At 37.0% G+C, this 24,227-nt stretch overlaps 1 protein-coding gene across 3 annotated transcripts in view; it reads left to right on the top strand.

Annotated features, from left to right (window-relative positions):
• Positions 1 to 24,227, top strand: part of HMGCLL1 (3-hydroxymethyl-3-methylglutaryl-CoA lyase like 1) — an 89,156-nt gene that overhangs the window by 13,331 nt on the left and 51,598 nt on the right. The window contains exons 2-5 of one of the 3 annotated variants that reach the window (XM_030037706.1): positions 10,718 to 10,786; positions 11,783 to 11,890; positions 17,003 to 17,098; positions 18,877 to 19,025. In XM_030037706.1, the coding sequence (XP_029893566.1) occupies positions 10,718 to 10,786; positions 11,783 to 11,890; positions 17,003 to 17,098; positions 18,877 to 19,025 (422 nt within the window). Of the gene's footprint in view, positions 1 to 10,708; positions 10,787 to 11,782; positions 11,891 to 17,002; positions 17,099 to 18,876; positions 19,026 to 24,227 lie in introns of those variants that run through there. The other 2 variants (XM_030037705.1, XM_030037707.2) reach the window with 2 other exon arrangements.

Raw genomic sequence — 24,227 nt, 5'->3', positions numbered from 1 at the left:
GTCAAAACAGCAGTTTCAGTCTGCCTGTGGAATTTTCTGACCCACTGGAGCTCGCATTCAGCAAATTTTAAGCCATGACCACCAGAAATGTTTTGTGTGACTCTCTATTGACATGTAATAAGTTGTTGTCCTTGGCAGTATAGTTAGAATGTAGCATGGACTGTCATGATTTTGATGATCACAATTTAAAATGAGTAACTTTATGCAATTCAAGCATTCACGTTTCTTACCTTTGCTTATTAAAGGGAAAAGCTTCTAGGGGTCTGTAACTACCTTCACATCATAGTAATTTTTTAGACATATTTTCCAGTATACTTTCACTTGCTTTGTTTAAACTATCAAAATATTTGAAGAACAATAAGATTCAAAACCAAGAAAATATGTAAATTAATAATAAATCTAGAATGTTGATATTTATATGCCTATATTTCTCCTAAATATTTATTTCTAATATTTGAAATAATACTAATAATTGTATTTTAGGCAATAATGATATTATGTATGTTTCTTCAGAATATTTGTATTTTGAATAGGTAGTCGTAATAGATTTTGCTCTTTATCATTATGTAAGGTGGGAAATACAGCTTTTATTCATTTTTCTATCCAGCATAGCCATTACTGTGTAGGTGAGATAAAAACACTGGTTAAGTTGTGTTCTATCATTTCACTGTATCTGTGCTTTGCACAGTTTTGGGGGTTGAAAGCAATATAGGAAAAGTTACAAAGCAAGGACTTAATCAGTACTGAAGCTTAAGAATATAGGCAAGCAATTCATGGTTTTATATACTGCTACTGGGAAGAACACGTGCCCAGTGTAGTAGTTCACTGTAGGTCTTCAGTCTTGGAAGAAATACTGTTACATTCTGTGTTGTCTTCAAATAGTAGAGAAATCAAGAAGAAAATCTAGTTTATGAAGAAACTGAGAAGATCATAAGAAATACAGGATAATACTGTTGCAAGATCAGTATGGTAACCGATGTAATTTGTTTGACTAAGAGTAGTAGTTTCAGAATGCATTCCAAACCCACGACATGATAAAATAACAAGGAGGAATCTTTAAGCCTGTTTATTACTTCTGAACTTGGCACTTCCTCACAAAAGGGGAAAATGAGGAGTAGTCTAAGAATGAACGCCAGTTTACTCTTTGATGTGATATGAAAAGTACAACAGAAAACAGCTTTCATCCTTTCATGTATTTAAAAATGTATTAATAAATTATTAGAGCTTGTTCTTACGCTTTTAAAATAAAATTGAAAGTAGACACCTCCAAAGAGTATTAAAATATATGACTACCCTTTCGATTAAACTAAATGGAAAGAGCCAAGGTTTCAGTGTGTGTGTATTCATAGTTCAAGCCAAGTTCACCTGAATTGGTTATACAAGGCAAATTATATGTTGGAGGGAGCTGCAGGTTTTGTTTGCATCTCTGAGTGACTAAGCACATCCACTGTAAGCGAAAAGGTAAACTCCAAATCATAGAAAACAATATTTAGCAGGTGTTTCACACAAAGTATGTAAGAGTTGACCTCTTCTGATCTAGTATAAAGGAAAACAGTCTGAGAAGTAAGGAATTCCTTCTCTTACTCCCTCTGTTAGATTCCTGCAGGCAGAGATCATATTGATTTATTAATTCTATAGCTCTTTTGGAAAAATGTGCTATTTTGTGTTTGGCCTGAAAGAAATGTCCTTTCATATAGAAAAGATTTGCTTATTTGATTTGCTACGTCATGTTACGTTTTGCTAAGACCTGGGAGATAATGTGCTGTGAAATCCCTTTGTACGCTTAGTACCCCTCCAGTGATTCTCTGTGCAGTAAGTGATTTAGCACAATTGTATATCATGCCTCAGTTTTCTCTTTTATAAGCGGAGTTGTATTTGTGTATCAGACAGAGCTCTTTTACTGTTAGTTGGATTTTGGTGTATTTTTTTGTGTCAAACCCTTGTTTGTTGCTTGAACAAGGCATTATCCTTTGGGATTACTCTCATAGCATCTGATAGCTGTAGCCTCCACTGGGTAAGGAGACGGTGCAGCAGTAATGAAAGAGAGTTAATGTACAAAGCACAAACTTTCAGAAGTAGTTTATGACTGCTGCTGCTCTAATCTGGAACATGTGATATTACTGGCCTCCATCAACAAAGCTTCTACTTAAAGCGCTAGTCATTAACAACTACTGCACTTTCTTTTTAGGTACAGCTGCTGAAAAGGGGCAAAGAAAGGGAGAAATAGGCTGTGTTCTACTCCCAGCATGTATGACTTGGGGTAAAGAAATGCTCAAGGAGTATATATCTGAACTGGATGTCAGGGAGCAAGAATCAGATATTGCAATGAACTCTAGAATAAGAAATTCCTCTCAGTTCGATTGTCAGGGAGCAGTGAGGGCTGGCAGCTCCCTAAGGGAGGGGAGCTGAGGGTGGTAACAGGGCTGGCAGGTCACCAGCCAGGGCCCAGTCCCATAGTAGCTAAGTGAGGCGAGCGGGGTAGGCCTAGAGGTGGTAGCCAGGTTCAAGCAAGAGTCCAGGTCCTTGGGCAAGTTTGTTGTGATAACGGAGGTCCAAAGTTAGAGCTGGGAGTGCAGGTCAGTCAGTCAAGGTCAGGATTTGGTGCAGTGATGGTAATCAGGGTTGGCCACGCAGCGCAGTGACTATCAGGCAGGTCTGTAGTGATGAGAGAGGTCCAAGGTCAAACTGGAAAGTCAGTCCGTGGGTGAAGTCTGGATCAACATTGATCTGTTTACAGAGGAGTTACGGGAAAACAAGGAGGCAAGAATTCAGTTGATCTGAATTGCTTCTAATGCGTAGCTTGGGCAGAAGAATAGAAATCATGCCAGTTGGTCCAAAGAGATGTTCTGAAATGTGGACAGATGCTGCTTAAATATCCATGTGCTACATGTTGCCTTTCATATATATACCTGGAAAATTGTTGATGCGTAAGGCATCGCTTGCTGAGGGTATACTTTGAATTGAAATGATCTGCTACAAGGGGTAATGTTATTTCCTCTCTCTTAAATATTTATCTGTATTCCAGTGTTTCAGTGAGGAAGACCTTAGAAGCAAAGATGAAATGTGGCAGCAGGATGGATTGGGAATCATGTCAGCAAGGAAGGGTGAAAACTTAATTTAGAGTGATGAAAAGAATACATCACCTACTGAGCTCTTGGAGGAACTCAAAAGAAGTTCCTCTGATTTCTCTTGATAACTCATTAGATGATATATAGTTCATTTGAGGCAGATGTCTGCTTGGGATTAAGATATCTGAATTAGGACGTAAGTAGGTGTCTACAGCAGCTGAAGTTGCTGTGATAGCCAGTGCAGACCTAGGACAGGACTCAGTTGCCTAAACATAGGTCCCTATTGCCATTTGAAACACGTAGGATACATGAGACATCCTTAGGGGGTAGGCATATCCTGTACATTGTAAAATGCACAAGAGACCCATTTCCTGCTGGAGTGGCATTCAGTCCCCAAGCAGTTATACAGACTTGGTGATTGAGATCATCAGCCACTAGGTATGAACCTGAGGATGACCTGAATTCTTTATCTCTGTCACCCATATTAAATAAAGCTCCTTCAGCTGCGATGGAAATTTAGACAGCCAGCATGCCTTTAGACACCTGCATGGGGGGAACCATTTAGAAACTCAGTTCGGTTGCCTAACAGATGTGTCTAGTGCCATTTAAGATGCCCTGCAGTGTATAGACAACTTGATAGATTTGAAATGAGACCTACAGTAAATGGGCGAAGTGGGACCCATGCCCTTCCTGAGCAGCACTTGGAGGCCAGAACTCTTACGTCATCCAGAATGAATCCAGGTGCATGTCTTTAGACAGCAGGAATGAGCTGAGGTTTCTTAACGTTGAGCTGAATACCACTCTTAAACCTCATATTCTGTAGCTTTGGAAGACCTATTCTAAAGGATTTCCAAAAGAAATAGTAATATATAGATGGTATTTTTCTTTTTTAAATTTATAACTGTATGGCCAGTAGTAGTGTAGTTAAGAGTGTGACTGGAATTTTCTAGTTTTGTGTAGGAATGTTATTCTTAACACAGCAACATTTTTTTACAATCTCTTGAGCATTCCCTATTGTCATTTGTTACCTTTTGAACTGTCAGTTCATCAGAGTTCTGCTCACTTGGTAGAATTCTTTTTACGAAATATTAATTTCTAATTTCTAAATAAAAGTCATAGTTTTTTCTTATTATTTGTTAGTTAATATTATTTGCATTTCATGACCTTTGTCTTTACTATTGAAGTCCTCTTTGTAAACAGGATTACATCAAACGACTGGCCACTCCAGCAGCATAAGCATTTATAGTTTAGTTGAATTCCCCTGTGTTTAAAATTGCATTTCTTCTGTTTTCATATGAATGACTTGTATTTTATTGTAAACAGCCTTGCAACAATTTAATAATTGTACTAGCAGATTATATTAGAATTTAATAATTAATGGAAATTACAGTAGAAATGTTAGAGCTATTACTTTACAATAGAAATCCCTACAGTGAATTCTCAGTCAGTTCAGATAATCTCCTGATATATGTAAATCACTACTCTTTCATGAGCTCACACAAGCCCTCTAATAAAAGTTCGAAGCACATTCAAATTAAATTTGAAGCGGTGGACTAAAGTAATACCTGTAGGTTTAATCCTCAGTATAAGAGAGACGTAGACAGACTGGATCAGATCCAGCAAAAGGCCATGAAGATGATTAATTGATTGGAGCATCTGTCATATGAGGAGAGGCTGAGAGTGTTTAGCCTGGAGGAAAGAAGGCTCAGGGGGATGTTGTTAATATATACAAATACCTAAGTCGGGTGAGTAAAGAAGACAAAGTCAATGACAGGACAAGAGGCAATGGGCACAAACTGAAGTACAATAAATTCCATTTAAAGATCAGAAAAGTCTTTTTTACTGTGAGGATGGTCAACACTGGAACAGGTTGCCTGAGAGTCTCCATCCTTGGAGATACTCAAGACCTAACAGAACGTGGTTCTGGGCAACCTGCTTTAGCTGACCCTGCCCTGAGCTGGGGTGGTTGAACTAGATGATCTCCAGAGGTCCCTTCTGACCTCAGTAATTATTTGGTTTATTCCAGATAAGTTAGCTCTGTATTTAACTAATTTCTGTAGTGATTTACTTGCATTTTATATTTTGCCCTCCTATGGATGATCTCCAATTGATTGAATTATTTTTTGAAGTAGGAAGCCCAAAACGACACGGTGTTTCTACTCATTAAGTGGCAGGCTACTGTCTTACCTGTGACATCTCTTTTTATAGCCTAGGATTAGATTTGCAATTTAATTTTCTTCTTTTTTTTATTTCTTGAGAGCATGATGTTATTGACTCAGTTTGTTATTTGTTTTAATATCCCAGTCCTTTTCTATAAAATGTTTAGTCAGGTACTCTCTAACTTCTATTTTACAAAAATCTTTTTTCTGAGGGTCAAAATTATTAAAATGGAGAAATAAGCATGATAGAATTTGTAGAGGACAACATACAAAGATTCTTTTAATTAGTCAATCAGCATCAGATACAATAAGGATAGTCCTAAGTGTTGTGTTATGTATTGCTTTTATTGAAATGCATCATATTTATTTCTCTAGTATGTCAATGGAATTTTGAATTCCAGTCCTGTTGTCTAAAGCACTCACAACTGCTTTGTTTGTGGTATTTCTATGTTATCATTCAGGTCATGAATATGCAATGATATGATAAGAAAAATGTATTTAACGAAAACTTCTCAAGTGCTGATGAGTTTTTTGGCTAGTCATGGCCTGTTCCGGGCTATTGTTCTCCCAGTGGTCATGTCAGCAGCATACGACAGAAGTTCTAGGACGAATACTCAGTTTATCTTTACTGAGGGATTCACCAGGTGTGTCCCAGTGTTTTCTGAGTATCTGTATATATTATTCATATCTCTCAGGTGAATCTTCTCCATTTTCCCCCTAGTTAACTTGGGAATGAATATGTTTTATATCTGCCTTCCAGTAGTGTGAACTATATAAACAAGTCTCTGCAATACCACATCAATCATTATTTGATTATGTATGAAGATTTTAATTTCTTCCTGTTTATTTCCTCTATGCCCTGTAAAGTTTAGAGACATCTATGTGTTCAGAAGATTGACCGCTGTTTTCTTTGTTCTCCTTTCAGCAATTGTGTTATTTATCTCAGAGCGTTCTCCCAGTTTTTGGGCATTTGTCCATGTCACTGCACATATACATACGGAGTTATGATGCCACCTCCCTGCTGATCCTTGTTTAAAACTGCTCTTCTGAATAATTCTTCTTGTACAAGATGGACCTACCTTTGTTCAGTTGTCCTCTGTGCCAGAACACCACCTTGTGGAAAAGGAAAGCAGAGCTTCATCTTTGCTTGGTTAGAATGAAAAGACCTGAACCTCCAGATTCTTCTCCCTTACTTTTGGGTCCTTTCAGTTACTTTTGAGCAGCTCTGGGTAATATTTGCCAGTGCTATTAGGGCCCATATGAATGAGCTGCATGGAATAAAAATCAGAAGGCTGAAGGAACCTCAGCACCTTTACTAGACGTAGTGAAGCAGTGACAGAGCTTAAAAAAGTGTGTTTACTTAATTTGATTACATTTATGGTTAAGAAGATTATACTGCTCTAACTAAAGGTTACTAGGATTTTCTATAATAAACTTGAATTTTCAGCTATTTATAGCTCAGGGAAAATGTTTCCATACAGAAATTTGGCATTCGGTGTCTGAAGCTGAATGGTATGGTTTTCCTTTTCCTAATTTTTTTAAAAAGACTCTTTGGCTGCATTCTGTTTTGAGGGAGGCTTTTTTTTGTGCTTTTATATGCTTTTTGTTCTCCCTTGGCAAGGCTAAGATACGTGGAAAAAACAAATTTTCCAGGCTCTTTGTCTTTTATGTCAACTATTTCCTTTTTGATATTTCAAACATTGTACTTAGGTAGTCATTACTTTTTAACAGAGCCACTAAATAATTCAGTAAGCAGTCACCTCGAAGTATTACCATAACTACTTTTTATGTTTTGTTACATGAAAATACTTCATATAATATAATTTAGTAAATATTTTTTTCTGAAACAAAATGATTTGCCTGACATGTTTAGTGTTTAATGTAAGTATTTGTGTATTTCTGTAAGGTTTACCTTTTTTGGATTCTCTTAAAAGATAAAAACTATTTTTCATTTTTCTATTTATCTCTATTTATATTTTCTATTTATTATCTGTAGACCATTTAATGCCATACTTGAAGGCATGGAAATTCTCTAAGTTTGTCTCATTGTTGGTTCTGAAAATCCTTTCTTTTACCCAAGGGGATGGTGCACATTTGAGTTAGAGTTCAGAGAACTTGATCCCTCAATTCATGAAACCCGAGTCCTGGTTAAGGTCTACTGCCACGCAGATAGTAAACAGAGAAGTGTTTAAACTCTGCATAAGTTCTTAAAGGCTTCAGGCAGTTCTGTGGATTTGAAGCTTGCCTAGTGAATGCAGATGGCATTGAGCCTGGCACAGAATGTGACTGGTGGCTCAGGTGACTTCAGCTGTGTTTCAAGTGATGTCCAAGTACTCTGCAAGTGTGACATTGTGATCAGAAGACTTCCCAAGAAAGCAGGGAGTCTCTTTTTTTCTTCCCGACAAGACTGTTAAGTACCTATCTCCAACATATTGGAAGAATGTCCTAACAGCTAGTTGCTGAGTATTCATTCATAGGACAGGTGAGATTAAGGTGAAGAGGTACTCCTTTACTCCTCTGATTCAACTTGGGCCACAGAATGGAAAAATGCTAAAGTCATCTTAGCAGAAGATGGTACATGTACTCTTATAGTCTGTAATTTGTTTCTGAGTTTTATCCAGTGATTATGCACTGTAAAATGCATAAGTAGTCCACAGGGGCCTGAACCTAAGCATTCTGCCTCCCTTTTACTTGCTTGTTATCTGAGCTTCAGCAATGCAGCACGAGAGAAATTATTAGTTATGTTGGGGAGAAGGATGATCAGAACAGAATTTGAGAGATGAGTAAGAAACGGGCTGAGGAGGAAATAAGAGATAACGTTGAAAGCAGATTTATTAGACCAAAGAGACGTTGCTGGTGGAGTTCCCAGGTCTTTTTTTAAAATGTGTTTCTTCTATAGCACTAACCCAAATTTTTTGAGATAATATATATTTGTATTAAAATAAGGTAATCATGTTAGTCCAAATGTTTTCACAAGAAAATATCAAGGTGTTAAGATCTGCTGATGACAGAAAGACAGGAGACATTATCAGTACCACACTGTATGCCACACAGGAGGAACTGAGTGACCCTGAAGACACGAGGAATCAATGTACTATAGAGGAAACTAGATGAAATTCAATGCAAAGCAAGACTCCTCTGGACTCAGAGCCAAGATGTTTACTCTAAGCTGTTAGTTCATCAGCTCGAAGAGTGTAGGGATTTGTTTCTAGTACTGCCTTGAGTTTCCACTGTGTGGCCCTTGTGAGAGTCAGCCTGTACATGGTTCTCAGTGTTGTGTTCAAGAACAGTGAATTCAAGTTGGGACTGACTAGTGGACAGGAAGGCTATAGAGAAATCATGGGGTGAGAGACCTGGACTATGGCTCAAAGAGATTGTATGCCTGTAATATCACAGATGGAGAATAAAAATCGATACTTGAATGCCTTTCTGCAATGTCCCTTCCCAACTTCTGTCCCCTATGAAATCCAAGGGCTGCAGACATCCTCTGAACGGCTGTGTGAATGGCTACTGCGTGTGCTGTAGCTATGTGAACTGTTCTGTAAAGACAGGTACAGCTCTTTGATTTCAGCAAAAGTTTTACCACAGTAGGAACTGAATAGGATTTACAGGATTTGGCCTAGAAATTGAACATTTTTGCCACCGAAGTTTTATGGACATTTCTCATGCTCTAAATTAAACTTTGGTTCACATAATCTATTTTAGCTCCTTTTTTTTTTCCAGTCACAACTTTACTCATAGCGCAGCTGTGGCGTTTGTCTTGTAACAAGAAGATTCTGATAATCATGAAATAACCCAGATTTATGCCCGTAGTGCTGAAGCGGTGCCATATTTGTGAAAATAACTTAAAAAAGAGAAACAATATGCAGCAGATGTGAAGGTTTTACCTTCACATTTAAGTAGGTTTATACTGTCAGCGAGTGTGGGCTTAGTACAGCCTGACAGAGTTTTAACTTACCAGATGTTCCACGTGATCAAATAGATACTATACAGCTGTTTCCCATTCTTTTTACTGGGCTCAGTTAAATACACAGTAAGTGCTCTGAAATATGTTTATTGTATTTTGGCTAGTGCTGCAGAGGGCTTACTTTTATCCACGTGCACTGAGAATGCAGGGAGAAACCAAAGGTGTTGTAGGAATGCTCATTTTCCGTTACCGTGAGGAGAAACTCGTGGCCGTTTGGTTGAAGCAACCCTGATGATACTAGCCAGGGGGGGGATGAAAAATGGGTTTTTCACCTGGTTGTGGATGATGTGAGATTAGTGGCTGTATCTACGCACTGCAGAAGTGATTTCTGGTCTTCGGGCGAGCTGTGGGTCCCACAGGCGGACCCCTGGGCTGACAGTGTCGTCCTTCCCATGGCGTTTCGCTCCGGGGAGGTGGTGGGTGCAGTGGGAGCAGCTGTCCCGCAGGTAGCTCGCGCTAATCCCAGGACGGACTTCCGACACAGGAGTGGAGACGCTGGGTCCGATTCTGTATTCAGTGCAATACAGAGAACAGGGTGTCTCCAGTGCTCCTGGCAAGGCTGCCTGCGTCCCTCCTGTCCGCTCCTCCAGGCACGGGCAGCATGCCCCAAGTAGGCCATTTGATGTGTTTTTAAAAACACACAGCTTTTGGGGGTCAGTCTAGGCAACTGCTCTGAACTGTTTCAGGACTTAAAGGCCCAGGTTACGTTAACTGCCACACCTGTCAACTTGATTCAATAACAGAGCAGCTCAATAATAAAAAAGGAAGTTTCATTTCCCTTCACTTTTCTGCTCTTGTTTCTCCTTCCTCCTCCTCCAACTCCCTGTGCTCTCCTTCGCCCTTAGACCTTACCGCTGCCTGCCTGCCTTCCTGTCACTGTCAGCCTCCTGCCTTTCCAGAGCTGCTCTTACACCTGGAAAATTCTTCTTCTTGTCTACCAGGGGGCTTCCTTGTTCTCCTTTAAATCCTTCTTTAAAACCTTCATCTTCAGGCAGAGGAATTACTTTCATCTTTCATTAATAATCTCTTCAACATTTCTTGACTGCTCTGTTCTTTTCAGATTTATAGCCTAGTCTTGCAAATGTTTACAGAGAAGTAACTGTTCAGTTAAATTGAGAACATTCAGTTAGAAGTTTGGAGGACTGGATTGCTCGTTGGGAAGCTTTTTGAAATGGGAATATTTTTCACTCTGTAAAACACAATGTTCATTTATGGGTTTAGGTACATTTTTATAAAGTCGTGGCCTCAGAGGAGCAGTGGAACATGCACACAGATAACTTCTACTTTTAACTTTTATTCCCTAACTGAAGGTGTGGAACACGTTCTCACAGATTTTTAAAGGTGTATTGGGTCTGGCTGAGGTGGAGTTAGTTCTCCCCATAGCAGCCCATGAACACAGTTAATGTTGGCAGTATGACTTTATACCCAGAATCATATGCGAGGACAAGTACAAGCTGTACTTTGATCTTGGTGACCTTCATTGTTTTGTGTTTCAGTATTGATTTTTATTTCAGGAATCTCAAGAATCTGGACTGCCTGAGTACATAAAGATTGTAGAAGTTGGGCCAAGGGATGGATTACAAAATGAAAAGGTAACTTTTCTCCTTTTTTTTTTTTTTGGTGTGTTTTGACAGATATTGGTGTTATTTTCATTGTGCAAAATACGTACATCCTGCTAATCATGTTTCTTCCATTTTGTACTATAAATATATTTATTTCTTTTTGTTTGATAACTGTTTTATATATTATAATAAAAGTATATAACTGTTTAGCCAGATGTTAAATAATATAATTTCTTTCTATACTTAGTTACCTAGCCTCTCTGTTACTCAACTGCCATTTCTTTTTCTGGAATTTGTCTTGTCAGTCAATAATATTCTGTCATGACATAATTGGTAAATGCCATGAAACACTGGCTATCTTTATAATATGTGTTTGTGCTACAAGTGCTACTATAGTAGGAATGGTACAATGGGTTTTGTCGTACTTCCTGCTGAACAAGCATGGAAAAAAAAAGAAATTACTCTTTCGATAATATTTGCCTGAAGGGTGGGAGGGAAGCATGAAAGAAGATTGAAAGAGACTATGTAAAATAGGGTACATGTATCAAAACAGTCATCTGTTTCCACAAAGAGCAGGATGAGCTTATGTGTATCATTGTTACTGATCTCAAAGATATTAGTATTAACAGAATGGAATTACTCTGCTTCAGCTGTGGAGCTTTTTTCCCCCTATTTTTCTCTGGTTGGACTATACTGTGTTGCCATTTCCTTTGTCACTTCTTTGGTAGGTTGGTGTTTGATTACTAGCTATTAGTGAGGCCAGATCTATAACCAGTTACACAGAAGTGCTTCCTCATTCTTTTGTGGTGGACAAAAAATGGAGTCAGATCATGTATACTGCCTAGTGCTTTCCTTATGCCGTAGCTTCCTACTGTCAGGAAACACTATAGTTATGGTACAATGTATGGGTATAGTTCATTATTTAAAAAAAAAAAAAAAGTATTGATTATGTACGGAGAACATTTAACTTACAAAAGTTTCTTACCACATGAAATACTTTACTATAGTATGTCTCCATGTCCATAGGTGATAATCCCAACTGATATAAAAATTGAGTTAATCAACCGGCTTTCCAAAACAGGCCTGCCTGCAATAGAAGTGACCAGTTTTGTTTCATCCAAATGGGTACCTCAGGTATGTAAAATCATCACCGTTCAGAACTATTTAAATTTAAGTGCCATTCCATGCAGTGGAGTTTTCCACTACTATAGCCTGTATAATTATACAAGAAAATGGAACAGAAATAATGTTTATTTGTAAAATCAGATGCTGTTGTCAGACACCATTTGCGCAATTTTCAAGTTTTATGCTTTTATTCAGGTCAGCTGAAGTTGGGCTAATTATTAAAAAGTAGTAAAAATCGAAGAAAATTCTGAATGTGCAGAAAGCTGGTTAAATCCCTAACTCATTAGCAGCAAGAGCAGGTTGCTCCAGAAGGGAAGGACCTTCTGGTCCTGGAAGGAACTGGAAGCCAAGCATGATAACAAGGGGAGCAGAGGTTGTAGCTGTGTTGACCAAAGGGCAGTCCAACAGTCCGTGAGAGCAGAGCAAGTCTGGTGAGGGTAACCAGGGCAGCCAAGAGTACACATACTCAGGTGAGTCTGCAGTGATGCGGCAGGTCCCAGGTTAAGCCGGGAAGTCAAGTCTGGGAGACATAGTCAGGATCCAATCCGTAAGGTACTTGGCTAAGCATGGGCTTGGTTGCTGCTGTGCAGCTGCAGTTTCTCAGGCAGGGAGGAAGCATAAGAGCATCTCAGCTTAAAAGTTGCTGTGAAGCAACTTCTGCCGTGAAGTTGAGTGAAAAGGGAGGGTAGGCCATGTTAAGACTTCTTAACAGAGCTGTTTGGGGGAGCCTCTGCTGATCTGCCTTCCACCTTTTATTGATGAGCTCCAAGGCTGATTGAGGCTTCCCAAGTTGCTGTCTTCCTATCAATGAGCTGGCCTTGAGTGCAGGCAGCTAAACTCTTGGGAGGGGAGCACTCCAGGCCCTGATCAACAGAAATGCTGGGAGTACAATTTACCATGATTACTACATAGGGTGTGAGAAACCTTAAATATTGTGATTGCTCTCCAAACATAAATAATTTAGCAGGTGACTCTCAATTTGCCCCTTGCAGCAGGAGGGTAGGAATTTGTACGGGTGTATGTGCAAGGGACAGCAGTAAATGGGGAGTGACAGAATTGGTCACAGGATGCTGAGTGGGGATAAGAGGTGTGGGAATGATGGATCAACACCATGAGTAAAGGGCAACTGGGATACAGGATGATGAGTGTAGACATAATGATAAAGATTTGAGAATATGAAGCAGTTGGGATGCAGAATACTGAGTTTGACTATCCAGATGAACAGCAGTGGGGCTGATCTCTGGGGAACAGTCATGGTGGAGGAGACCTCTTGGGGAGGTAACATCAATTCAGAGACCTAGAATCAGGGCAGGAAAACCTAAATGCACAGGGCTTGTGCAAATTGGGTAAATTTCTCAGGAGTGCTCCCTAGCACCAAACCAAGCGAATAGACTCCCCAGGCCTGGGGGTTGTATGGAGTGTCATGGAAACTTGACTATTCCCTGAAGCCAAACACCATTTTTTAATGTCTGCTGCACTTGGTACATTTCTGTGTATCTATCCACCATGCAGTCCTCCTTTTCCAAACACTAGCATAAACACACACATACAAACATACACGCGCTTATGCATTGAAGGATGCTGGTTAAGGAGAGATGTTGCAGATTCTATCCTGATTTTGAGTTTGCTCACAAAGGGGCAGTGACTTTTTGCAGTTAATAATATAGAGAAAATTCTTTACAATCAATGTTAACGTTGTACTGTGGAATGGAGGCAAAGAAAGTACTTGTGCATTTTATTTTGATCTTTATTTATGTAAACATTTAGTTTTAACTAAAGAATTGGGATGGTTGACACATCATTAATATAATTTAATGTTGTTCCTATCTCTTTTCTACTCTTCTGAGAACTAACAGTCATCAATGTAAAAAAGGAAGGTAACATACTTTTTTTTCTTTTTCCCTAAATGAAATTTCATTTTCCACATTTGGAAGTGTGTTTGGAAGATCTAAATTTGGGACTTTCACACATATAGTAGTATTTAGGCATGATAGTTATTTTGCAGATCTAGCACTCTTATCAGCAGCCATACGGAGTTTTGATGAATCATAATAATTTTCTCATTATTTTTCCAAGATTAATTTTTACATTTGGTACAATTCAGCAGAAATCCTAGCCTTTCGGAAGTCAGCAGCAAAACTACATTGGCATTAGGAGTGCCGGGTTTTCATCTGAGATTTAACACTGCAAATTCAGGCTTAGTCCTGAAGTATAATATGTAGCTCCTGTTTTTGCAAACTTATTCCCTGCAAGTAAGGAAATAAGTCAATACTTGTCTATATTATTTAAACTTATTTTCAAGAAACCACACACTTGTTTGCACAGAAGCGTTTGAGTACTTACATGTTTAGTGATGACCACACAAGTTATTTACAGAGTAAAACATGAAATTAATTCATTTGAGAAAATACTTCCATTTTTAACATGTTTGTTGCTCATTTTCTGTCAAAACATATATAAAGTTTGTCCATTTTACAGTGAGAATACATCCTGGGCCTGGACTGTATTCCAGGCTTTCCTCTGAGAAAAACATAGTACGATCATACTTTTTCTTACTCATGAGTTAGCAGAGCAAACTGTACAGCATTCTGAGGGACTCCTTTGGTTTATTTCAGTTCTCAGAATCACCAGGGAAGGGTCTAAAGGAACGATAATAGGGGAGGGGAAGAGAACAGTGACAATGCAGAATTTTTTTGGTGTCAATGCAGGGGCAATGATATTGTGTCCGTTAAAAGCAACTAGGTTAAGTTTTTCCAAGTGCCATCAAATTTTGGCAGTTACAGCAAGAAAGAATAATGTAGGTTTTTAAACATCAGAAGGAAAACTCTAAAGCAAAGGTAGATTTTTTTCTTTCTTGTTTAATTATTTCCTTTTCTTGTGAGCCATTAGGAGTACCAAATTTAGCACAGATTTGTCAGTTTTGGAAAAAATGAGCAATCCTTTCTTATCTTAAATTCATGTCTAATACTTTATTGTAATGGCTTAATTTGTGTTTAAAATGTTTTTTATTTAAAAGATAAGATTGTGTTGCTTTGATAGGGAGCGCAGTCTTGACTTTGTCTTTTCTTTGCTCGTTTCTTTTTTCTTTTCATAGGTCATGGGAATAGAATTCATGGTTATGTTTAGATCACTCATTCACTTATTTCTTTTTTTAGTATTTTAAAGCCCTTTTATGGTTTCCCATCCACTGTTTTGTTTGGCAGAGATTTTTTTACTGAAAAAAGCTAAAAGAAAAAGTTCCACAGTAGCAAGGTGCCATATAAAACAGGATCCCACACCTATAATCTAAACAGCCAAAAATTATAAATACCTACCATTAGAAAGCTTATTTTTAAAGAAATTTGGAAAAGAAATATTTTATTACAATTTAAAAACTTATAACATGCAATATGTGTTAAAATGGAATTTTACTTACAGGAAAAATAATAATGGGACAAATGTAATACTTATAATATTATTTGGAACTGGCAGCTTTATACTGGTTGAAAAAGTGTCATTTTGGTTTTCTAGTGTATTTTAAGTCAGGCTATAATTTTAAAGTGTGGAATTAGTTCTAGCATTTGCCATTTAATTAATCATTTGGTTTCAAACATTATTCCTTGCCATGAGAAATGTAGATACTATTTATATTAAATTAAGGAATGAAAAATTGTTCTTAAAAAACTAAGGCATTACCAAATGTTTTTTTGTGAGGTTATCAGATATGTTAGGTGGTTACACTGATTTAGTTTATGTAGAAGCAATTACAAGAAGTTGCTTTGTGCCATCAGTTGTTTCTTGATGAGAAATGAGTTGCGTCTGGCTATAGGACACTTTTCATACCATATATCCACTTCCTTATAGATACATGTAGAGCTTACATATGAGAAGGCATACATGCATTTTTCTGATTTTTTTTAATCCATTAATTTTCAAAGTAGGAAACCAGTTACAAGAAGATTCCAGGTTGCCAGTAATATTGTCACTTAAATCTGGTATAATTTAATATCACATATTTAGAATTGTGATACTGCAAAGCTATCAATAAAGTATCTGCTGAAAATAAGGAGTAATGAAAGCTTTGTAGTTCATATATCTTTTCATATGGTACTGCTCAAATGACTTTTCATCAGTGTGGAAAGAATCAGAAATCCAATTTAATATTGTTTGCTTGGAAGATTTGCTTTTATGAGAGCTGATTTAAAAAGCATTTAAAATACACTATTCATTTTTTAAAACTCAAAATCTGTAAGACATGGAATATGAGGGATATGTTTTATTAACTGTATTGTTTTCAGGCATGCACACCATTAAAAAATAAACTCATTTTTCCTCCACTTCTTTCAAGAAAATGTGCTTGTCTGAGTAATCTACAGTATATTACATGAATAAGTCTTTGATTCATCTCCTTGATTAGTACATGGGCTGTATTTAATCTTCAGTGAGAAAAGTGTGAGAGTATCTTAAAAAGGCAGAGTTTCTTTTGTGAGGGGAGACTAAGGAAAACAAACGCTTGAATAAAGTAATGGTCTTTGACCTTTGCTATAATAAAGAAGTATTTTCTTCTTTTGAAAGAAAATTCTATGTATATTAAAAAGTTACACTATGCAGAGATTTTACCATATTTTTAAGGATAGGCTTGTGATTAGTCTTTTCAAATATGCTGATTGTAGTGTTCAGTAATTCAGGTTCACTTATGCTTAAGATTGTGAAGTTACATTTATCAGAATGCTGAAGTTTTCAAGATTTGGAAGGTTTTAAAATGTCAGTTATTCTGTTAATTCCACCTACTGAGTCTACTGAGGTAAGTTTAAAAGTTGCAGTAACAGTTGATGATCAGCATGATCACAAGTCTACTAGTTTATGATGCAAATTGTGATTTTACAGACACACACAAAAAGAAACCTTAGCCCCAGTTCTGTATTCATATAGAACTGGAAAGCCTGCAACTCAAATACTCAAAAGTTAAGAAATCCAAAAAAAGAGTGCTTGTACAACATCAATTTAACCCCTTTGTTTTTACTCTTTTTGTATGAACTGTATGCCTAATGAAGGCAAAACCACTGTCTAAGCCGATTTCTGCTTAGCTCTATAAGATCAGAAAATAACTGCTGATCAATACAAATTATTTATATATTTTAGATGGCAGATCACAAAGAAGTAATGAGGGGCATTGAGCGGCATCCTGGAGTCCAATATCCTGTTCTCACACCTAATCTTCAAGGTTTTCATTCTGCTGTAAGTGCCTTCATAGAAGATGTCCACAATGTCCTCTTTCATGTTTCAGACATTTTCAGTTCAGTATATAAACTAGCTATTTAATGTCACGTAACCTGTCCTGTTAGAACTAAGCTATAGTTTTTTTAATTAAAAACTCTCAGTTTTCGTTGTGAAAAATGGGCAAATTCACAGAGTGATGTTAAGCTCTCTATATTCATATTTTAATGGAAGTATTCATCAAACAGTCTTTGCAAGCTTCTATAGATGATGCTTGTGTATAAAGATAATTCTTTCTCCTTCTTTGACTTGTTGGTCCTAGAAAAGTTTCTGAAGAGTGTCTTCTTATTGGAAAGTAGTGAAGAAGAATGAGGAAAGAGGCATTTAAATGAGAATGCTTTGTAGGAATGTATTAGACTTCTTAAATTCTGCATTTCATTTTGGTAGGGTTTGAAAGTTTAAATTGTTTCAGTTCATGCAAAATAAATATTCAAAAATATAGACTCAAAGTGTTTGGAATTGCAAAAATGGAGCAGTTCAGTCTTCTTAAAACATACACATTGATACCCAAATCTTTACACTTCTTTGTTTTCTGAAAATTTTGCATGCTTCTGTGCTTTTGTCTTGATATAGGACAAGCTGTATTTGGAAAGCATGCTGATTAATGGACATTTGTAGTGTAGTCTGTCATTCAGTTTCTATACTGCATGTGAAATCTCTGTTGAAACAGAATCCTGTACATAGGCGAGTTAACTATCAATAGATATCCAGTGCCACAACTTTGTCTGCAATGGTAGCTTGTATGAGTTGAATTAAATCTGCTATATCTCTATACCGTATTTAGTGATACAATGAAAGGAAAACAATGCAAAAGTAGTTGTAGATGCTGAGTTCTTTCTTGCTGCTATTTTTTTTTTCTTCCTTCTATTTGAAAGGATCTTTGTTCCCGTAAGGGTTGCTGAAGCTTAGATATTACCCTGCAGAAGCAGAGATTAAAGGGAAAAGCCCCATTCTGTTTCATAGAAAAAGAGTATTATTCTCTCTGGAGGGAGATGTTAATGTTTTCTTCTCCTATCGTTTGGCTTTCAGCATTCTAGTTTGCCTCATGTTAGTTGATTTACTGAGTACTGAGGTACTGAGTACAAGCTCAGACTAATTGCCCCTTCAGGAAAGTCACCACATTTACACATTTTCTAGACTGGTATTTGCTCTGAGACTTTTTCTCAGCAGACTCTCACATACACATTTGCCATATTACCCATATCAACTATGACACCGAGACCAATGGAGCCCTTGATCCTAGAGTTGGCTCTAACAAGGAAATCCCTGTTGGTTATTGTTGCTGCTCTAGGCACATACAGGCACAGAGCTTTCCTAAGCATGAGAATGACTTCCTGACATTCATGAGGAACAGGCTTTGTACAGCAGATGGATATTTCAGAGTTGTTATATGATCTTTTCCTTTTCTGAAAAATGAATATGAGTATCAATCATTGTTCTTTTCATAGTTGGTTCATGTGATTTCCTACATCTTAATACATTTATCATTTATCACTTTAAAAATATGTTTACCTAATTGCAAAGAAGAGGAAGGAAATATGCCATAGTGAATGAACTCAAAATTTGATTCAATCTGTTTGTATGTAATAGATTTTTTTAAAAATTGGAATGAAACTTATGTTTTAGATATGGATGCTATAATGTACTTTAAAATTCTAGAATGTCATACAGAATTACATGCTTAACCTACACTTTTAATATAGTGTTTTGCTTCTGGTTTATTGAAATGTATTTTTCAGATCGCAGCAGGAGCTACAGAAGTCTCAGTATTTGGTGCAGCATCTGAATCTTTTAGCAAAATGAATATTAATTGTTCAATTGAAGAAAGCATAGGAAAATTTGAAGAAGTTGCTAAATCTGCAAGGAATATGAATATTCCAGTGCGTGGGTAAATACAAAGATTCTTAAGTAATACAGAGTTATCGGAGTTGCTGTTACAGGGGTTCTTTTGTACCAGTAGAAAAGTATACTACCAAGTTTTTACATTTTAGATGAATTGAAATAATAGTCTTTATTGTGATTTTTTTTTTTTTTAAAGATTGAATATACTTAGTAATTTTGCTCTGTGTTTTGTAACTACTAATGGTGACTAGTTTTCTCTGGAAATTGAAAAAAAAAAGCAGTGTTTATAAACATACACATTCTATTATACAAATCTATTTTTATCATCACAGGTGACAGAATGAAATTTATTTTGTGCTGCTGAGAACTCATAACACTGTTGCCTGCACCTTAAAAAATACCCTGCATACTTTTATTTTATAATAGTATTGATAATGTATCACTTCATACACTGTAGAATTAAGGTATAAAAGTGACAGAACAAATTTACTCCTAAGAAAAAAAATATTCTCGATATAAGTTATTCTGAAAACTCCAGGTGTTGAAGTGTGTGGAGTCTCTAGTGCATGAAACTCTGGAATTATCTAGTATTTATCTTTCTCTAGAGTAGCTTCTTTTAAACTTGAAACAATTCTGAATGGTACTTGCCCTTGAACAATCTTTCTTTTTCATTTCCATTTTCTTTTGTGTTACACGGAGCTACTTATCTAAGATTATTTGTGAAGGTCCTTGTGAATGCAAAAAGGCTTACATAGGTTCAAGGAGAAACTTAACAGTGAGATTCCTTGAGGATTATTAGTAACGCAAACTACATCATGCTCAGAAAATACCTGGACTTGAAAACAGATGGAAGTAGATAGCTCAGAGACGAAGTGCTTGAAAACCTGTCTTGGAATAAATACTGGGATGTCTCTTTCCTCCAGAAACAGTGATGAGATAATGCTACTGCTCACTTTTTGCACAGTAGTTTGGTAGTTTGAGCATTTGCGTTGAGAAAGGGAGATCTGACTTCTAGTTACACCTCAGCCTCAGAGGATCACAGAGTAACAGAATGGTTTAGGTTGAGAGGGACCTCTGGAGGTCATCTTGTCCAACCTGAGGATTTTAACACACACACACATCCAACCAAGGATAGCTCATAAATGCTTGGGTCCTTTCTCCCTAGCCTGGTTATATGTTTCAGATGGAAAATCACTGAATAGAGAAGTAAGGACTTTCACTGTATTAAGAAATCATAACTTGTAGCAGAGTTTAAATGCTCTAACTAGCTTCTAATCTGTCAGGTAGGGTCAGAGTTTGCCTTCCTGAGCAACTTCTCTTATACGAGGTCCGTTGTTTGAAAGTTCTCTGCCACCACTGTTTGCCACATTTTTCTGAAACTAAATTCTGAGGTGAGAACATAACTAGCAATTTGAGTTCCTTGGGAGGATTAAGCTCAGGGATGCCTGAATTTTAGGTCTCAGGTAGGTGTGGATAAGGGAATAGACAGTCAATTCAGAAAAGGCAGCATGTGCATAGCAACAAACCTTAGGCACTGGTGATCATTTTTACACTAAACTTTTGTTTTCTGGTTTTCTCAGATGTGTAGGCATGTCAGGCAGTATCTTCTGTTTTATATTCCTGTATTGCACTAACAAAATTCAACCAAATGGCACAATAGAGGCAACCAACCATCAAGAGAATCATCAAAGCCTGTGCATTGTATATGTTTTTGGATAGCTATGGGTGTTAACAAATGGACTTTGCAACTGGTCCAGAAGATGTAAACTGCAGGTGATGAAGAAGCCCCTGTGGTGTACTTTAGATTGATGTTGGAGCTTAAATGTTGACTTCTCTTCTGTGCACTAGTTTTTACATGTTTGAGAAAGTGGCAACCTGCTGCTTTTCCTTCCACAGATTGTACGTCTAAGGCATTTGTAATATGCCAGTAGCAGTTATTCTGGCACTGATAAACTGACATGATGGAAGTGACTGTTCCTATGATAGGATTCTACAACATTCCCATACATTTGTTGTCTACTATCTGATGAACTGTGTGGCAGGGTTTTTTTCTGCACACAGCAGAATAAAATGAGAAAGCAGCAGGTTGGGAAGGCATGTACAGAGAGGAAGAAGTAGGAGGCAGAAAATGGTCAAATGGATGCAGAACACACAAAAAAAGAAGAATATTATAACAATTAAGAATAAAAAGAAGGAAAACAAAGTAAGGAGATACAAGAGAGGAGTATCAAGGACCAGGTAATGAAGCAGACAGAAAAAACCAGCAGTACAGAGATGAAGAGAAATGAGATAATTGAACTCAGAGAAAGTACAATCAGATTGTGTTTTAAAAGTGCTTACTTTGTGCATCCAGTACAAAGATCTGTAATTTCACTTCAGTATGCAAACCTAGGCAAAGGTCACACAGTACATGCAGGACAATTTTATTGAGTCTGTCATGCCAGGTGCAGTATGTTACACAATGCTTCAACAGTGAACTGCTTAATATCAGATATGCTACAAAGTGAACAGATTCGAAGTCGTGAATGAAATTGATTTAAGTTCACTTCAGCTATAGCTTTCTTCCTTAAGCTTACAGTTCTGAGAAGAGTGAATCATTCAGAAGTAGGAAGCCATTGACAGAATCATTTGATTTGTGGGAATATAACCAAGTAAAGAACCCAATTAGAGAGGATAAGTATATTGAAGAGAAACTACATTTATGTAGGTATCTTCATCACAGGTTATTATATTGGGAACTAATTTATCCAGTGAAAATTACAGGTTGAGGCATCAGGAGGTAAGATGCTAGACTAACATTACACTTCAACAAATCAAAAATTTTAGGAGAGGACTGACTGGTATTTGTCCAGGGGGATCTAATATAACTCAATAATAAAGTAGCTAATCTGCTGAAAATCTGCTGAAAATCTAAACTGCAGTGTATGGAGCCTTATTTCATCAAAAAAACCTGAGGTAATAATTCTGAGTATTAAAACATCCACTGAATATGGATTTCATCAAAAAAACCTAACTGAGGTAATAATTCTGAGTATTAAAACATCCACTGAATATGGATTTCAGTATATGAAAATACTGACAAGAAAGTTTTGAGCATGCTAATAAGTTAGAAGATAAAAGAGAACTGGTTAACACAATCTGTTTGGACTTTGAGTGCATTTTTTAAAAAATCCCTCCCAGGGAGATTTTGAAGAGGCAAAATAGTAATTAATGAGAAATAAAATGTTGCTGGGGATCAGAATCTAGACAAATACGTTTTCAAGAGAATAATTACCAAGTATTGTGATACATTGAGTCTTGTTCCTGCATGTTCATACTCATTCAGATGCACTCCTCATGGGTTGCGGAGTTACAGGAATCTGTAAGAAGCACTGAGACAGAATGATTGCTCAGAAATAATAAAAAAAAAAGGATTGTTTAGTGTCCGTGTACCTCAGTACTTTGTTTTAAGCTCCAGTGTACTGTCTTTTGTTGAATAGAATTCTGAAGACCAGAAAAATAATAGCAGGAGCAGGAACATAGAAATGCAGAATTCAGAAGGACTTTTTTTTAATGGTAGATCACTCAGCAGTTGAACAAAGCTCTGGGAGGTGGACTTAAAATAAAACTTCTACTTAGTTAAAAAATGAAAATACCCATGAAGAAGCAGCATCAGTTTTGAATGCCAAATCCAGGAAGTAAATAAATCTGTTTACAACATTTCAGCTGCTTGTGAGGGGGAGGATTATGGAAGCAGACTGTCATTTCCAACTTGATTCTAGAAGACTAAACCATAATTTTCCCTGGTACTAACACCCAACAAAAGCCTGCACTACTACAGGGAGTTCATTAGGACTTGAGTGGAAGTAGTTCATTAGTTCCCAAACATTGCAGTAAATTTAGACGACTTGTGAGGTTTTACATTGTATTTAATGATATAAAACACAGGGCTTTTCTTCCTCAATGAAAAAAGGTGTGGAAAAGATAATCAGAAAGTAAAACTTAAACAGAGATTTCATAGAAATATTCAGTGCAATCAGGGTGACTTTTTCCTGGCCATAAAATAATCAAAAAAGAATTAGCTATCAAAGCCTGCAATTTATGATCTTGATTTATGATCCTATATTTAGCTGCTACTAGAGAAGCTGCTTTTAGTGACAGATAAAATAAATGGCATTTTTGTATCCCAATTCCATGCAAAATTCTCTAAATGCTGAGACAGTCAAAGTTGCTCTTTATGCCATGTTCTTTATGCTTTATATCCTGATCTCTGAGTATCACATAGACAAGTCAAGCAGGGGCAGAATCTGACAGTTTCAGAAATTGAAATTTGGGATTTTCTGTTGAATGACCTCAAACCCAGCATTTTGGAAACAAAAGGATGGGATGTTATGTAATTCATCAGTTGACATTCAGTGTTTAGAATTGATGCTCATGGTTTGACTGGTTCTTATTTAATTTCAAGGAGAAGATTAGTTTCAGGTTTTATTTTGCTGTGTGGCTTCTATTTACTGAAAATAATTATATATTGTTTACAACTATTGTTGTAACATGAGGCAAATCTGAGCATGACCACACAAGAAGTCTGAGCTTGTCATCCTAAATCTGCTTGTAGTTACTAGAGGGAAATAGGCAGCCTTCAGACTATGATTTATCGTATATGCTTTTTAAAGTACCTGCCTTAGGATAAGATGAACCACTCTCTGGATGATCCGTCCTTTTGGCTGCAAAGGAGCTTGGGTCCTATCCTATGTTAGTCATCCTATAGGTGGCTTATCTAAGGCATAGGCTGTAGATGATTATCTTTGATATCAGAAGTTAGAACAGATGAATCCCATCCTACCTGTGCATCGGCTAAGGATTAGCACCTTGTAATTCATGTAAATTACAATAGATCTAAGAAATGTATTGATAGGCTTTGTGCTGCAAGGTAGCACAAAATGAAGCTGTGGGCTATATGGACAAAGATTTGTACTCTGCACTGAGAATCAATGTTTCGTTTTTAATCAGTCTTTTAGGGATTGGCTACCTTTAAGGAACCATGGCCAAAACCTGCAGCCCTTGCTCAAGCAAGGTCCCAGAACTACACGTTTTGGCTTCTAGTATAAATTTTGTAGGCTAAATATTTTGCTTATGTAATACAAATATTAATATGCATAAATTGTATTTATATTAATTTCAATACAGAGATTGTTTCTTTTCTAAAGCACTATTATTGTTTAAAGTGTTATTTATTTGCAGGAAATGGATAATTTAGTGCCTTGCCCTA

The sequence above is a fragment of the Aquila chrysaetos genome, chromosome 15 (assembly GCF_900496995.4).
Source record: "Aquila chrysaetos chrysaetos chromosome 15, bAquChr1.4, whole genome shotgun sequence".
NCBI lineage: Eukaryota > Metazoa > Chordata > Aves > Accipitriformes > Accipitridae > Aquila > Aquila chrysaetos.
Note: the sequence above shows the minus strand (reverse complement) of the source record. Positions and strands in the feature narration are given on the sequence as shown.